General features: G+C 43.2%; 2 protein-coding genes across 3 annotated transcripts; one reads left to right on the top strand and one right to left on the bottom strand.

The window, feature by feature from the left end:
- Positions 1-96: 96 nt before the first annotated feature.
- Positions 97-6398, top strand: SAP30 (Sin3A associated protein 30). 2 transcript variants are annotated; one of them, XM_015861791.2, is made up of 4 exons: positions 97-719; positions 1419-1541; positions 3815-3913; positions 6065-6398. In XM_015861791.2, exons 1-4 carry the CDS (start codon positions 423-425, stop codon positions 6185-6187), a joined length of 642 nt encoding a protein of 213 aa, XP_015717277.1. In that variant the 5' UTR covers positions 97-422; the 3' UTR covers positions 6188-6398. The 2 variants fall into 2 exon arrangements, with proteins under 2 accessions (XP_015717277.1, XP_015717278.1); XM_015861792.2 differs by lacking the exon at positions 1419-1541.
- A 1031-nt stretch (positions 6399-7429) lies between these two features.
- On the bottom strand, positions 7430-15220 carry SCRG1 (stimulator of chondrogenesis 1). The gene is made up of 3 exons (XM_015861793.2): positions 14888-15220; positions 10596-10858; positions 7430-8938 (listed from the first exon to the last, which is right to left on the bottom strand). The coding sequence occupies exons 2-3, from the start codon at positions 10829-10831 to the stop codon at positions 8884-8886; spliced, it is 291 nt and encodes a 96-aa protein (XP_015717279.1). The 5' UTR covers positions 10832-10858; positions 14888-15220; the 3' UTR covers positions 7430-8883.
- Positions 15221-15771: the final 551 nt, after the last annotated feature.

A 15771-nucleotide genomic window follows, 5' to 3' on the forward strand; every position in this document is an offset into this window, starting at 1 on the left:
CTGCGGTGTGTGCGGAGCGGAGCGCCCCGTCCGCCGCGCAGCTCGGGAGCCGTAGTTTCCCGGCCTCGCCGCCCGCAGCGCAGAGCGGCGGGACGAACTGCGTTTCCCGGAGCGCAACGCGGCTCGGCCTTGAGCAGGCGCAGTGCTGAGGGGCGGGGCGGCGGGCAGGTTGCTGTTGTTGCATAGGAAACAGCTGAAGAGTCTCCACATGACAGAGGGGGAAGGAGGAAGCGGGGCGGCCCGTGGGGCGCCGCCAGCGCGCCGGTAGCCGCGGGGCTCGGAGCGAGGGCGCCCGTCGCGCCGCGCGTGTTCCCTCGCGGTCCGGGCTGAGCGCGGCCGTAGAACCCTCCGGGCCCGAGTCCCCTCGCCGGGGGGAAGCGGTGGCGGCGCTCGCGGGGCTTCCCGCCGGCCCGACGCGGGGCATGAACGGTTTCGCCCCCGAGGAGCTGCCCCAACGCGGGGCCGACCCCGCCGTCGCCGCCGCGGGCGCGGTGAGCGGTGCGGGCTCCGGAGCGGAGGTGCCGGCGGGGTCGGCGCCCCCGGGGCTGGCCGTGGGAGCCGCGGGCGCGGCCGGGGCGGGCGGCCCCGGGGCCGGGCAGCTGTGCTGCCTGCGGGAGGAGGGAGAGCGCTGCGGCCGCGCCGCCGGCAACGCCAGCTTCAGCAAGAGGATCCAGAAGAGCATCTCGCAGAAGAAGGTGAAGATCGAGCTGGACAAGAGCGTAAGTCTTACGGCAGCGGGCAGCGGCTCGGGGGCGGCTTTTAAAGTTCTTTTTTGGCGTGTTTTCTTTTGTTTGCGGGTTGTTTTTTTTTTTTGTCTTTGCCGGCGGCGGGGAAGCGCCGTTTCCCAGTCCCTCCTTTCCCGCAGCGCTGCCGCCGCCCCGTCCCGCCTGGAGCCCGGCGCTGTCGGTGCCCCACCCGGCGGCCGTGGGCGCGGGGCTCCGTGTGGGGAGGGCTCGGCGCGGCCGCACGGTGCGGCCCTGTGCAGGAGAGCTGGGGAATGAGGGGAGCGGCCCGCGTGTCGCTTGACCTTGCGGAGGTAAAGCCGTGCGGATGGGGAGGAGGTGGCATTTTGCCTCCCGCGGGATGTTCCGGAGGCTGCCCGCCTTCCGTTCGTGCGTGTTTGTTTGCCGATCCCCGAGTTGCTGCGAGCGGTTGGAGGGAGGGTTGTGTGCGCGCTTGTCCCCGCTGCGCGACGTTCTCTGCCAGTCAACCGGTAGCCGCTTCCCCCCGTCCTCCCGCCGAGTCGGTGGAGGTAACATAACAATGCCTCCGTGCAGCGCTATCAGGCAGAGGGGCTTCCCCACCTCGCTCCGCGTGAGCGAGGCTGCCTAAGGAATGTCTCTGTAGATGCCTCTGTGCTGCCAGGCTGGGAGGAGCTTGCACGGGTTTGATTGAAAGATGCGGTCTTACTCTTGTAGGCGAGACACCTTTATATCTGCGACTTCCACAAAAACTTAATTCAGAGTGTGAGAAATAGAAGGAAGAGAAAAGGCAGTGATGACGATGGTGACTCACCAGTGCAAGACATCGACACTCCAGAGGTAGCCAACGGTTTTTCTAATAGTTACGTTAAGTCTGTTCCTGCTTCAGCCGTGCCTGCTTTTGGGGATGGCTCCTGATGTGCTTGGCTTTTAATATGACAAAAGCAAACTGGATTCCAGGGTGTATTTTCTCTATTAGATGTGCAGAATCTCAGGCAGCTGCTGTTTTGAACTTTCCTTACAGTTTTGGCTCCAGGAGCCTGCTAGAAGTTGTTTTGCTATGAAAATCAGTCTTTGTAAAGGTTGACAGGACACACCGGACTTGGGCTATAACTGCTTCTCTGTCACATCCCTCCAATCCTTTCCTTCCATGTGAAGCACGTTGCAGATGGTGCCTGTAGTTACCACTTAGTGTAGCTGGAAGTTTCTCAGTGAGGGAGCTCACTGGTTTTAGTCCTTCTTGGGGATAGAGATGCTGAGGCAGTTTTGCTGAGGAGGAGCTGAAATAAGAAGGCATTTCTGCTTGCCTTCCTTATTGTAGGCCAGTGAAACACCACCCGTTTTGGAAGTGAACTACTTTCAAACTTTTTTCATAGTATAATGTGAATGCACTTAAAGCTTTCTTCTTCCTACATGTGTGCTGGATTATTTCTGTTACAGTTTGTGTGTTAATCGTTGAGCACAGCCTACCCGGCCTCAACCAAGAGATTTATCCAGTGTTTGTCAGAAGGTGCTTGAGGATTGTGAACTTATCCTTAAGGTCAGCGTCAGCAATGTCAGTGATGAAACTTCATGCAGGAATCTCTGCCTGGAGGCACACGGCTCAAGCCTGAAGGCTTTGACTATAAGAGGATTTTAGGAGATTGGAAGTAGTTTGATGCTGGGCTGTGGTTTTTGTCAGCTAAAAACATTGGATGGCATCTCTGAAAGCTCTCTAAACCTGCTGTTCTTTGTGGCTTTTGGTAGCTGTCTGGCACAGTGGCAACTGCAGCTTTTGCCTGTTTATTTGCTCAGACAGGAATAATAAAGCATGACACAACTGATGGATATCCCTAGAACAGAAGAAAGGAAATGTATTTTCAGTGGTAGTGGTGCAGGGAAGTAGGTAGTTCTGGAGAGTTTCAGCATGCAGTTCCTGTGTGGTGTTGGTGTGCTATAGATGCCCACTGGCCCCTTGATTTTTGAACTGCCATCCAGTTTACTGCTGACCACCTGTAGGGCATTCCCATTTCCAGAAGTAGATGTTAGGAGTGATTTGCAGTGACTTCCACAGTGCTGCTGTCTTGAGTACGAGGGCATGCCATCCTCTTAACACGTAAGGCAGGGTTGTATCAAGTCTGACCGGGTCACCAGGAGTGCACTGGCACTGTTGTTGCCTTAAATATTGCATAGCTGAGGCTGCTGGATGACTTTAAAATAGAAGTTAATGCTTTAACCAGTCTTTAATGCAGGAAGTTTGGAGAACAGTGCCGTAATTGCAACTGACCTAATGGAATTTCTTGTTCAACCTGCTTTCTTAGCTTCCTTTCCTCCTCAGTCTTCTGATTAAACTTTGTTTTACGCTGTCAAGAAGGTGAGAGGGTAAGCTGTTGCTGGGAGAAGCGGCTGTTGATCTGAGTTCATGGGATTAAAAACTGAGAGAGTACTGGGTTGAGGCAGTGTATTTATATCCCGGAGAGGAGCTTGTGCAATGCTGTGAACTGTCAGCTCACACTGAAAAATAGTTTTGGGCAACTATGCCTATGTACATAACTCCTCTGTTGTGCTTATTGTAGCAGGGATATTCTTGGACACCAAGACCAGCTCTTTTTTTTTTCCTCTCCCACCTCAAGCCAAAAACCTTCATGTTCTAGACTTTGTCTTGGTTCTAACTCATGCTGTCTCATGGTGCAGCTATGCTGCTGTAGACTGCAAAAGACTTCATGGCTGAAATTGAAATGCAGAGCCTACCTTTTGAATCAGCATCTTCATAGATGTTATGATGTTATGAGTTTTGTTACTGTGCTTTGTGTCATCATGCTGAAAATGGGGGGGGGGGGGAAGGACAACAATGAAAGAAAAAAACAGAGACGATTATAGTACTGTAAGTTCTAAATATTGTCTGCTGCTAACAGGAGGAAGAGCCGTACTTAGTAACAATAAACTGCTCTGAAACTGCAATGGAATGTTTTTCTTTCTCCTGGAAGGTGTGGAGTAAAGTTTTGTTCTCTGTCAAAACGAGCTCTACTGAGCTGACAGTGTGTGGTTGTGTATGTGCAAGTTTCCAGGATGACGAGGGAGACCTTATCAATTACATTAGGTTGCTTTCTTCCCCCTTTCTCCTTTTCTTTTAGGTTGATTTATATCAGTTACAAGTGAACACACTTCGAAGGTACAAAAGACACTTCAAGCTACAGACCAGACCGGGACTTAACAAAGCACAGCTTGTTGAAGTACGTATGAGTGTTTACTCCATAATAGAAAATGCAATTTGCCATGGCATGCGTTGTGTTGGGTTTTTTTTTTCTCTGCACAATGTGATCCTTGCATGAAGTGCATATATAATCTGGGTTTTATGAGAGCAGAAAGGAGCTGCTTATCTGGCTTCCTTCACTGCCATAGCTCCTGAGCCAAGGAAATCAGAAGGAAGAGCTTCTTTCTAGAGAACGGACCCATAACTTTCAGAAGGAGCATGTGTTGCTTGAAAATAGTGAGCTGAACAGTAAGGTGACCTGTGCATCAGCCACACCTTCCAACTTAAGTATCCTACTGATGATAATTTGAAATTGAGAGGTAGCAGTGGTAGAAGTGCCGCTTGCAACACCAGAGGCCTGGGTTCGAATCCCCCCTGTGGCGTAAGTGGTAGAAGTGCTGCTCTGCTACACAGGAGGCTCGAATCCCGGGGGTTGGACTCGATGATTTCTAAGGTCCCTTCCAACCCGCACGAGACTGTAAGACTGTGAAGTTCTTTTAAGATTCAGGCTTGGCTTTACAAAGCTGATTAATATAGGCATCTTTTCACGTATAGGAAGTTCAGAAACACGGAAAATAGACTTCTATTGATCATTAATCTCAGTTAAAAACAGGGGGTCTGTTATTACAGAAAGAAGTTTATTAAATTCTTTTTGTTGTTATCGATATTTCTAAAAGCACTTAAGCTGTTTGTGAGTACAGCTGTATGCATCTCTTCTGTACAAGAGAGCAATTGTAAAGTGATTCTTTTGCATTGCAAAGACATGTATCTGTGACAGCACCGGTGATCATTTCAGCAGGGAGGGATAGCTGCCACCTCATTTCTGTGCTGTAACGTTCAGTTGTACTTCAGTGCAGACATTTTGTTTGTCTCTCTACTAATTAGCACAGATTAAAGCCAAGGTTATTAAATGCGTGAGAGCTCTCCAGAGCTAAGCTGTACGAGTACAGTGCTGCTGCCTCTATGATTAAGAATTTAAAGTAATTCTTCTTTTTTAATGTGAGAGTTGATGCACGGATCCATCCTGTTCTTGAATTAGCAGGATTGATTTGAAAAAGCACGAACATTTTTGTGCTGTAAAACTGGCATTTCTAGGGGTCTGCTTTAGGTACGTCTCATGAGATGCTTGCAGTAGCTTATGCTTCACGTGCTGCTTCATGTAAACAGGCAAAGCTTCTGTCATGTGCCTTGTTTGACTGACCTAAAGGTCCTCGTGAGCTGTAGCTGCAGAATTTAATGTCATTTACAGTGCATATGATCTCTTGTTCCTTGCCTGAATGTACAAGGGATTTTCTGCTAGCTATTACTTACAAGTCCAATTTAAAGGGCTCCGTCAAACTGTCTCTGTTTTGTTTTCATTTGCTGTTGTTGTTTTTTTTTAACCCAAAGTGTGTTTTGGAAAGCTTTCTAACTTGCTAATTATATTAAGTATTTATACTTACGCCTTGTGGTAGATCAATGAGCAGTCTCAATTTCTCACTTCTTCATGCTAATTTTAGTCCAATAAAAAGCATTCTGCAAAAAGCTGGAGAACAGGCTGGGGCAGTCAGTCCATCTGAATATTTCCCTATAGAACTGACAGCCCACTGTGCTGAAGGAGCAAAAACTTCAGCTTTAATAATGGTAGAAGCTGACATATTTAGCACATACAGCATGGTGAATTTTTGACAATCCTGTATCAAAAGCTGAATCTTCAGTGCTCATTCTTAAAAATTCTTGTATTTGGGTCTATCTTTGATTTTTTTGTATACAACTTGATGCAGACCCCCTTCAGCCTGAGTAATGAGCAGTACCTTCATCTGTGTGCAGTAGGTCCATGATAGTCTGTCGATGTTACATGCTCTGTGTTCAAGGAGTAACTGCACAGATGTCATGGTACTCCTATGCTTGTTGGGAGAATTCTTTCTCTTTTTTTCTGATAATTTTCTGGACATTTTACTTGAGAAATTGTACTGTATTTGTTTCAGTATCACTCAATGATACCTTTTATATAACTACTGAAGACTTTTAAAGGGAGTCAGGGTTTCCTTTATCCTAAGTTGCTTGATGAAGCTTTTAATGTAGTTATATAAATGTGAATTTTGAGTTTCTGCATATAAGTGTTTAATTTCCTTGCATTCTTCCTTTGTAGATAATTGGCTGCCATTTTAGGACAATTCCGGTGAATGAAAAGGACACCTTAGCGTATTTCATCTACTCGGTCAAGAATGACAAGAACAAACCCGATCTAAAAATGGATAGTGGCGTTCATTAGGCAGCAAAGATTGGGACTGAGACTCAGGCCGCAAATCAAAAGACTGAGGGTTTTTGTTGATATACAAAAGCTTTCTTTGTAACTTTTTCTCCCCAGAGAGTTTCTCTGTTTTATTTTTTCATAACCTTGATGATTTGTTTGAAAACCATCTCTTATGAAACAAATTTCCTCACAAACTATTTTAAATAAATATTACTGATATTGTTGCTCACGTGGGTGTGTCTAACTTATTCAGTGAGTTACTTGTACTTAATAGTGAAGCTTTGACCACTTATGTAATGACATCAAAATAGTTTTCAATTAAAGTGTACCAAGCATACATTTATGAATGTACTTCAAGTTCTGGTGATGCAATGCTGTCTTGAAAACAAACAAAACACCCCTGCATGATGGTAGACTTTGCAGTGGGCTCTTGAGGTAAAAAGGCTTTAAGTGACAGTTGCATTTATTAGCTGGGCAGAAATGGTTGATCTGGTATCTTCTATACGGCATGCTATTTCTTGTTCATTGCATGCGTTAACTCAGACCTGTTGAAAAACAACACACTAAAAGTAACACGAGCAAAGTATTGGTATCTTAGTAAAGTCTGTGATGTTAAAGACAGTGTTATGTATGATTTCTTGTGTTTTCATTGTTAGCTTTGTATTAATCTAAACACATTGTATGTGAAACGTTTCTTTTTGCTTTAAGCTGTGTGCATTGGCTGAAGAAAAGGCAGAAGAAGAAGCCTAAAGAAGAGGAAGACACAGGTTTAGTTTATTCAGTTACTATTCATTGCAACTTCCAACCTTAGCAGATTTTCATTTCTTAAATGTGGGGAAAAATGAGAAGGTATTTCTGTGATCTAATCTGCTGGTGTTAACCTTGTGAAGTTTTTTTGGAGGACATCGCTTTCGACCAAGATGCTCCGTTTTGCTCTTTGACCTGTGGTGCTCCATTGCTTAAAACTGAATGGTAATAAACCCAAAGCTGGCCTCCTTCTCAGGAGCTACAAGTACCCTAATTTCTTTCACTCACAGTGTCATATGTCTTTCCACACTGGAGTTTCACAGTGGTGGCTGAGTTTTAAGCTGGGTAGCGATGTCAAGCTGGTGCAGGGTAAAGTTGGTAATCCTTTGGAGAGATGTTTCAGTACTCATTCTGTGGCAATGATTGTAAAGTTGTTTATGAAGGATCCTTCACACAAGTTATGTTTGTTATCTATACAGCATTAGTTGGAGAGACAGCCAGGGAACCCAGTGCTGAATTGAACACCTGAAGGATCGAGGCTTTTTCTTTATTACAGGATGGAGAACAGGGATGAAAGTTCCTGCATGGGTCTGGATATACAATACCTGATTAGCAGAGTAACTAGATAGCACAACCCACAGAAACTACATGTCCTCACTGGTACTAGAAGCTTATAGAAAAGGACTTTGAACAAGAGTGGATACCATATGTTTTCTTCGCAGAACACTGAATTTGGTAATTTTGACAGTGAGTTGTCAGATTCCCCCCCTTTCATCCTCCTTAACTGATTATTGTATGGGAAGCCCAAATGACTCGGGAATAATTATATGAACCAGGCTTTAAAAGCCTGGTGATACAAGCTATTTGTTTCAATAGTCAAAACATAACTTGGCTAAAATAGTAAATGCAGATTTACTTGATGCTCTTGTTATTGGTTATGTATAATTAACCTACCGCTGTGCAGACCCAAGCATTATTTACTAATGGATGAAGTAAAACAGCCTTTGTGGTATTTCATATAATATATGAAAGAAGTTGGGTGTACTGGTGGCAGTAATTTTCACAGTGTGGTGTTATAAGGTTATTATCATAGAATCATCAAGGTTGGAAAAGACTCCAAACATCAACCTGTCCCTACCATACCCACTAACCATGTCCCTAGGTGAGCAGTGCACTAGTTCAGTTACCTCTGTACTACTCGTTTCATGTTACTGTCCCATCTTTCTGAATATATATGTTTTTTCTCTCACTACTTCTATAGTATTTTAGAAGCATAATGTTAAAAACTTCAAGACTTCAGATGCAATTATTAAGTTAGACATAATTATCACTTACGCATACCTTAGTACTATTAATATGAATTTGTACTCTTTCCAGTGGAATTTTCAAATATGAGTAATGAAAATTAGCGGGTATTGTTTTTTGAAGACACCCAAATAGAAGTGGGAGCCTGTGTGCAGAAGTGCCAGATGCTGACCATGTCCCGGGTGAGGCTCTGAAAAACAAACACTGACCAAATACTGATTTAAAGCAATGCTGACAGTGAAGCAGCAATAAAGCAATAGGAAGCTGCACTGCAGTGGATTTCAGCAGAAGTCACTCTTAGCCACATGTAGGCTTAACCATGATGATTATTTATTGAAAACTAGTTGAGAATGTTGTGGTTATTAAAAAAAACACGTATATATACATGTGTATATATAGCTATGAGATGAATACTGGGACAATTATGAGCAGGTACAGTCTTTCACATCCTTATGGAACTAACTAAGGCAGCTACCGTATCCAAAAGGAGAACTTCTTATATATTCCACAAAGAATAGAAAGGGAATTTTCCTCTACAGTGTGCTTAGAGAGGAGGTTTATTTTGTTTTGGCTGTTGCTGGCTTTGTTTTTTTTTCCCTTGAAAGCGTATTACGTGATTGTTGAATGATGTCAGCTGTCCTCAGTGGCAGGCTTGGTGTTCGTCACTTGCTGTTACAGGGGATCACAAAAGATATCTTCGGTCCAAAGAAAATCTCCCTGAAAGATATTAGATATTTAAATAATTATGAAAGCTTTAACGTGTCGTGTGTTTCCAGGGTTGGGGTTTTGTTCTTCAAATTTTCTAGGATGTATGTGTGGTCACTGTGTTTATGGGATGCCCTTCCAGCAAAGCCAATGCAGGTGCAGGTCTGTATGAAGACACTGTATATTGTTTCCTCTGCTGGCCTGGTTCAAAACACTGGCAAAACTTTAATTGACTGACCAGCATGTCGGAGTTCTAGTATGGTACTGTAGCTTTGGGATGGTAAACTTTATCAAATATATAATTTTGTAAAAACTCTGGTGTGTGTACACGCTATTTAGTGCAATTAGTTCCATGGGCAGACCTGCAGAGTAGATATTCTGTACATCAAGGTGAGTGAAGAAAGACCTCTTTATGTATTTATATCCAAGTAAGAGTCTGTCTGGAGCTGTTCAAAGCTCTGTGGTTAAAGCTAAACCTAAAGTGTGGCTCACAATGAGGGCACGGTATCTGGTGACACAATTACTTATACCCTGCTCTCAGTTTGAATGTGAGGTTCCTAGCTCTAGGAGTCATTGCCGCTTGGTTCACAGCCATTCCCATATAAGAATGCTAAAATTTGCTTTTTGCATTTTAGAGGACTTGAGAACATTGAGCAGGAGGAGCTCGTGTAGAAAGTCATTTCTGCTTGTCTGTGTAATGTTACAGCATTATAATGTCCCTTAAGTATTCGTGAGTTGTCAAGTGTTGATGTTTTTATCTAAATTTCCTGGGGAAAAAAAATGCACATTCTTTGTGTAAAACAGCAAAAACCCCACACTGCATGAGAATTGTGCTGTTCTGCTCTGTCAGCCAGCAGAAGTCAGCTAAATCTTTTTCTCCCTTGTGGGCATTTGTGGACCTGTTCTCCCCCCATTTGCTTTACTGCTTTAAACAGCTGTCTTTAAAGAATCCTTTATTGGTTTGACACATCTGCACATGCCTTAGAATAGCATTGTAGCTCTCTGCTGTGTAAGGGAAATCAAATGGCTTTGCTTATGGTCCTGAAAACATCTTCATTGCAAAGTGCTGCCAGTAATGATCTGTGGTTCTCAGACTGTGTTTAGATCAAAGTTACTGGCAAAAGAGTCAGAAGTTGGATGATTTAAATGCCCATTTCCCCTCTGTTGGGACCTGTTTGCAGAGTACGCTGAGCATTTCCCAGATGAGGCTCTGAAAAAACGAACACTGACAACCGCCAGTGTGTCAGGTAATCAGATACATCTTGATACAGTTTCAAGCCACCTGAAGAGATACAGTTCTCTAAAATGATACCTTATTCCAGCTGTGGAAACTGGGAAATGATAGAAATCTGAGTGGCTGTACAGAACTCCCCGGAGTTTCTATGCAATGAATGTAATCATTGATAGGATGAGGGGGAATGGTTTTAAACTGAAACTGGGGAGGTTTGGGTTAGATCTAGGGGGAAGTTTTTCACACAGTGTGTGGTGACACTGGAACAGGTTGCCCAAGGAGGCTGTGGATGCCCCATCCCTGAAGGCATTCAAGGCCAGGCTGGATGTGGATCTGGGCAGCCTGGTCTGGTGGTTAGTGACCCTGCACATAGCAGGGGGGTTGAAACTAGATGATCATTGTGGTCCTTATCAACCCAGGCTATTCTATGAGTCTTACTTTGGACAGCAGAGCAGTTCCTTGAAGTTGCAATAACAGATGGTCTCACAGCCTTCCCCTTCCCAAAAGTGATCCTGCAGGCTCTCATCAACTCGCCGGAGGCTCGCCATGCCTTCAGGAATGCTGTGGCAGCTGTGGTCATGCAGGACCCTCTTGTAGCACGAAGGCCGCTGGGGGGGCACTGTGTGGGCACCCAGGAGGACACCCAGCAGAAGCAGAACCGAGATCATCTTCATTTTTGGAAAGTTTCCTGTGCAGCAGTGCTAAATAGAAATGAGGTACGTGACACAGATACAGCTGTTGGATAGATTTCTTTCCCTAGTCTGCTTTCTCTCTTACATTTTTCTGTCCTTCCTGTGAATTTCTGGAGGCTTGAGCCTCTGTGTTGAAGAGTGTTTTCTCCTAGGAGGTAAATAAGATTGCCATGGAATTGATATTCATTACTTTCTGTACAACCACAGGAATCCCATCACTGGAAACTGAGGCTTCTGTTGCTGGCAATTTTGTTGTTACTTGCCCTCTCACCTTGAGAAAATTGCTCTGAGTAGACGGTGTTCTCTCAGCGATTGCTGGCTACCAAGGCAGGGAGAATGTGAGTCTCATTGCTTTCCAGGTGATTTTGGCTGGTTGAGAATGTTGAAATGAGTCACTAACTTACCATCAATAGTATGTTCCCCCATTCAAAATACGAGCATTCCTTGTTCTAACTATGGTAACATCTAGAAAGATTTTGTTGTCTTTCATTCCGTTGACACTTAGTTGATACCTTTATGCTGCCACTGCAGACAATTTCTACGCTTGTCACATGTGGGTACAGGATAGGGTCTTCTAAACGAACCTGGACATAATTAGCGACAAAACACCCTCTGAGCAAAGACCATCAAATGCTAAGTTCAGGTGCCGCAGCTTTTGACTAGGTAAGAAAAAAATAGGGCGTGACAGGCATAGAGATCACTCAGACAATTGAGTCTTGCTTGTGTTATTTTGTGGAACACTTGAGTCACCCTTGAAAAACAAACAATAAGCTATTAAATGTATCCAAAATACTTACAGTATTCTAGCCTATGTAGGTACTTAACTACCACAGCTATCTTGCTGATACTCTGTTTCTTTAGCCGATGAATGGCAAACTGGAGACAACTTGCTTGGAAGATCTTGTAATTCATATTATGAATCAAATGCTGCACTCTGATGCTCTTGAATTATATTTTCCATAAGATTTTGTGCAAACTTTTTTTTTGACATCACTAACCCACTGAAGTGTAAACAAATTGGCTTAATACGTTAAGGAACATGACTACAATGAAAATACACTCTTGAGTATTTTCAGGCTTCCTTTGTAGGAACAAAATTAATTGAACAGTTCCTTCTAGTTTCTGTGAACTTGTACATGAACTTTTGAATAGGAGACTCCTATAAACTACTGGTAATGGAGCCTTGGGGATCTATTTTTAAATTGCCTTAGAGTGCAGTATTGAATAACATGCTGTCTTTATTAGTTTTAGGCCTCAAAAGTACTTTAATAAAGTAAAAATTGTACTAACTTCATCTGGTGTTATTGTTTGGATACAAGTAAAGAATCTGCATTGTTATAATGCTAACTTGGTTTTGTAGTAGAAATACAGCAGTTACAAGGGTTCTGCTCTGAGATGAGTAATGCTGAGAGGAGTTTGTACTGCACCTTTGTAGACATCAGTGCTGAGGAATACGGTTTTAACATTTTTCTGTTCAAATAATTGAACTTCATTATGTAAGTATTTAATGGAAGAAACGTTCCATGCGAGAGAAATTTAGGAAACAGATGAGGTTTTTGTCTTTGTTTTCTGTGGCTGGATTATTCTGTGAGTTGCTCCCCTGAGGATGAGGCATTCATAATATCTTGTGCGTGTTTTTTGTACTTAATTTGGATGAGTTTTCCCTACATGGAGTTTAGCTCAAGTGCTCATTTCAATCTGTTGCCAGCTGCCGATCTGCTCTAAATTAGTTGGAACACATTCTGTCCTGAAAACTGACAGATTTTCTGCAGGCTGTCAAATTGCTGGATTCAAGAATTGTGATCTGCGGTTGAGGATAACTCAGTATTCGCTTTGGAGTACAGCGCAATGTTGCTACAGTGCATCATTGAGAGTCAATATGGATGGCTGCCAAAAGTGGTATTATCAAAGTCATGTGCCAATGAGCTGTGGATAGACAGCTTCACTCACAGGCTGGTTATGCTCCTGCCTACTCAGTACTGCTGCTTTTCAGAAAAGTACTTTATTAATATATATATTTATATATTTTCCTGAATCCTTCCTGTTTCTTTGTGGTTAGTAACTGAAAGGAAACTTTCAGTTAGAAGAACTTTCTTCAACAGATTGTTCCTTTATTGTAAGTGAATGGTGTCTATTTGCAGGTGAAATATTGCTAAGGACCCAGAGGGTTTTAGCAGTTCCCTGCACAGGGTCAGTAGCAATAAACCCAGCAGACCTTTCAGATGCAGAATCATCCGTTTTCTGACAAACTGCTGCAGATTCTTCCAAACCACAGTGACGAGATATCACTTGATTGCTTAGGTAAACAGCAGAGCTAGAAAGTGCATATTTATATCAAAACAAATGTCAAACACCTTATCTGCCTTTGCTTAGCATGGGAAGAGTCTTCTCTCATAAAACAAATCAGGGAAATTTGAACAAATCCTGTCTCCAAAGTTACCCACAGAATCACTGCCAGCAAACGCTGTTACATTTATGTAAAGCCTTCTGAAAAAGCAGCAATGCCAGCCACACTAAGCCTGACCAGATTGCTCTATCAAGACTGTGTCACTTCCAGTTCTAACAGAGGGGTTAAGTAATGTACAAATATTTAAAATGAGATCCTGGCAGCTGCAGAAATCCATTGGAAGGAATTAACTCCCTGGTTACTTTGACACACTGTAAGTAAAGTTCAGGGAAGAAGTTCAGCTGGGCAAACAAATGCCTTGAACGACTTATAGAATTTTGTGTGGAGGAAACCATTTCATTGGAGATTACGTGGTGTGATTCAGGGATTACTGCTATCCCTGCTCGTTCAGTGGAGAGCATCTGGGTTGTCCTGTCAAGCAGTTTGGCACTGTTTCTTAGTCAGAATAAGACCAATCAAACAACAACAACAAAGACAAGTTCAAAATCCTGATCTATGAATTAAAGGGTAATATTTCATGAGAACAGTGATGCGCTTTGAAGTCCTTGTGATGCTGCTGGGAGCTCTGGTGTAAGCAGGAGGAGACAGAGACAGGGAAAATGGAGGAATGGCACAAAAATGTATGTCTTGGTGTATCCAGGAAATCCTTCAGGTTCAGGAAAATATGTATGTTTAAAATGGTTGTCTCTCACCTGTACTTTTCAAAGTTGTTATTCTTTTCTGCGCATCTCCAGTTGCCTAATGCTAAAAATGAGCAGTACACTCATCTGATACTGATGTGGTGTATGATCTTTTCCAGATAGTCCAGTGACATGTACTGTGTTAGCAAGCTGGCTAATTGAGCCTTAAAAAGTGAAGCAAATGTTATTTTCTATTTGTATTATACATATACATCACACTCTCAGTATGTGTGGAGTTCAAGAGCTGAAAATACTCGCTTGGAATTAAATGCCCTTTAATCACTTGTTATCTGTTGGGTTATCTTTCAAAAACACCTGCAATTCCTGGCTTGAAGATTCTGTAAAAAGCTGAACTTAACATTGAATGTTTTGGTGTTAGTGCATTATAGACAGGCTTGTTAGTGCATTTGTAAGAAATCATTGCACAAGAACTGCATAACTGATATTATTATAAAGAACTTTCTTCCATAAAAATAGTATTCAGATCTGTTTTGCTTGAACAGTTGGTGCATTGTGAGGACAGCAGCTATTCCACTGAGGGTGAATTTGGTGAATTGCTGCTTTGTAATTTCCATCAATACCATGATTCTTTCCAGAAATTGAGTTCTCATTAAAATCTATTTAGTTCTTTTAAAGTCAGCAATTCGTTGTGAGTGCACCTCTCTCTGCATTTACCAACTCTGCAATAATGCTGAGTATAGGAAGGCAATATAGCACGTTTAATGGCTTCAGATGTTAATATCCAACCTTGAAGAAGAGCAATATAGGAGAGAAGGATCTTTAGCTAGATCATATCCATGCATCTGTATCAACTAACGCCTTTTTGCCTACAGTGTATCTGATATTCCCAAATCATCTTCTGTATGTTCCCACATATATTTCTAATTCTGCAGTCTCTAACTAGCACCACAAGAATATGTGTACAAGGATAATTTCAGGAACCAGACATACCTTTTTCTTCTGCTTTGCTCCTTTTCACTTTCTTAGAAGCTGTATCTTTTCAGATGTACACAGAGCTAGAGCTGGAGGGGATGAGCAGAGGGAGGGCTGATGGAGGTTCTGGACAAACAGCCTTTTGTCTGGCCTGGCTTCTGCCTGTGAGTGACACACTCCCTGCTCCAGAGAGGGGCAGAGGGTGGGTTTCAAGAACTGCCTCTTTCAGATACTGCCAACCTTGATGAGGGAAAGAACAGACAGTGCATCTCTTTCCAGCCAGAAGCACTTAGTCCATCCAGGACCTGATGGCAAGGTGTCTCCTCAAAGAGTAAACCTCAACACTTAGAATGAGTGGAGGAAGAGCCCTGTGGAATAGATGCCCTGCTGTGTCACCCGAGCAGGGCTGCGCTGAGCAGGGTGCACAGCCAACCAGCAGGCTTGTGTAATCCCTGCCTTTGAGATTCTGTGTTTTGAGACTGAAAGAATGGAGAACTGTAATTATTTTAATCAGATTCCTGTATGGCTTACAATAGGACACGGTGCAGTGAGTTCATCACTGGCCAATGTTTAATCAAGAGGTAAAGGGTTACACTGAACAGTATTTCAGAGGAAGTTATTTTAGACTAATACAACTATTCAAGTAATCTGGTGTGATTAAAAACACACAAATTGAGGTCCTTGAATAGATCTGAAGCACAATGTATTAATGAGAAAACAATGTTTGTGGTAAACTCTGGGACTTGGTCAATGTCCCTACATTTCTTTTGCAGTTTGGGTCCCTCTTTTGTTTTGGTCATCCTGTCTCTATTTCCTCATATAGACAGGGAAGTACAATTGCACCTTAGTTTTGACCTGTAGGTTTTTTTTTACATTTTCTAGTATCTACTGCATCATTTTGG

The sequence above is a fragment of the Coturnix japonica genome, chromosome 4 (assembly GCF_001577835.2).
Source record: "Coturnix japonica isolate 7356 chromosome 4, Coturnix japonica 2.1, whole genome shotgun sequence".
In the NCBI taxonomy this organism is placed as follows: domain Eukaryota; kingdom Metazoa; phylum Chordata; class Aves; order Galliformes; family Phasianidae; genus Coturnix; species Coturnix japonica.

Bases quoted from the DNA above. Each gene is read 5' to 3' on its own strand.
- SCRG1 (XM_015861793.2), bottom strand. From the start codon at position 10,831: ATGAAGATGATCTCGGTTCTGCTTCTGCTGGGTGTCCTCCTGGGTGCC. The intron at 8,939-10,595 runs GTAAGACTCATA...AATATCTTTCAG, and splicing joins GAACTGCTCTGCTGTCCAAA to GGAGATTTTCTTTGGACCGA.
- SAP30 (XM_015861791.2), top strand. From the start codon at position 423: ATGAACGGTTTCGCCCCCGAGGAGCTGCCCCAACGCGGGGCCGACCCC. The intron at 720-1,418 runs GTAAGTCTTACG...TTACTCTTGTAG, and splicing joins AGATCGAGCTGGACAAGAGC to GCGAGACACCTTTATATCTG. The intron at 3,914-6,064 runs GTACGTATGAGT...CTTCCTTTGTAG, and splicing joins ACAAAGCACAGCTTGTTGAA to ATAATTGGCTGCCATTTTAG.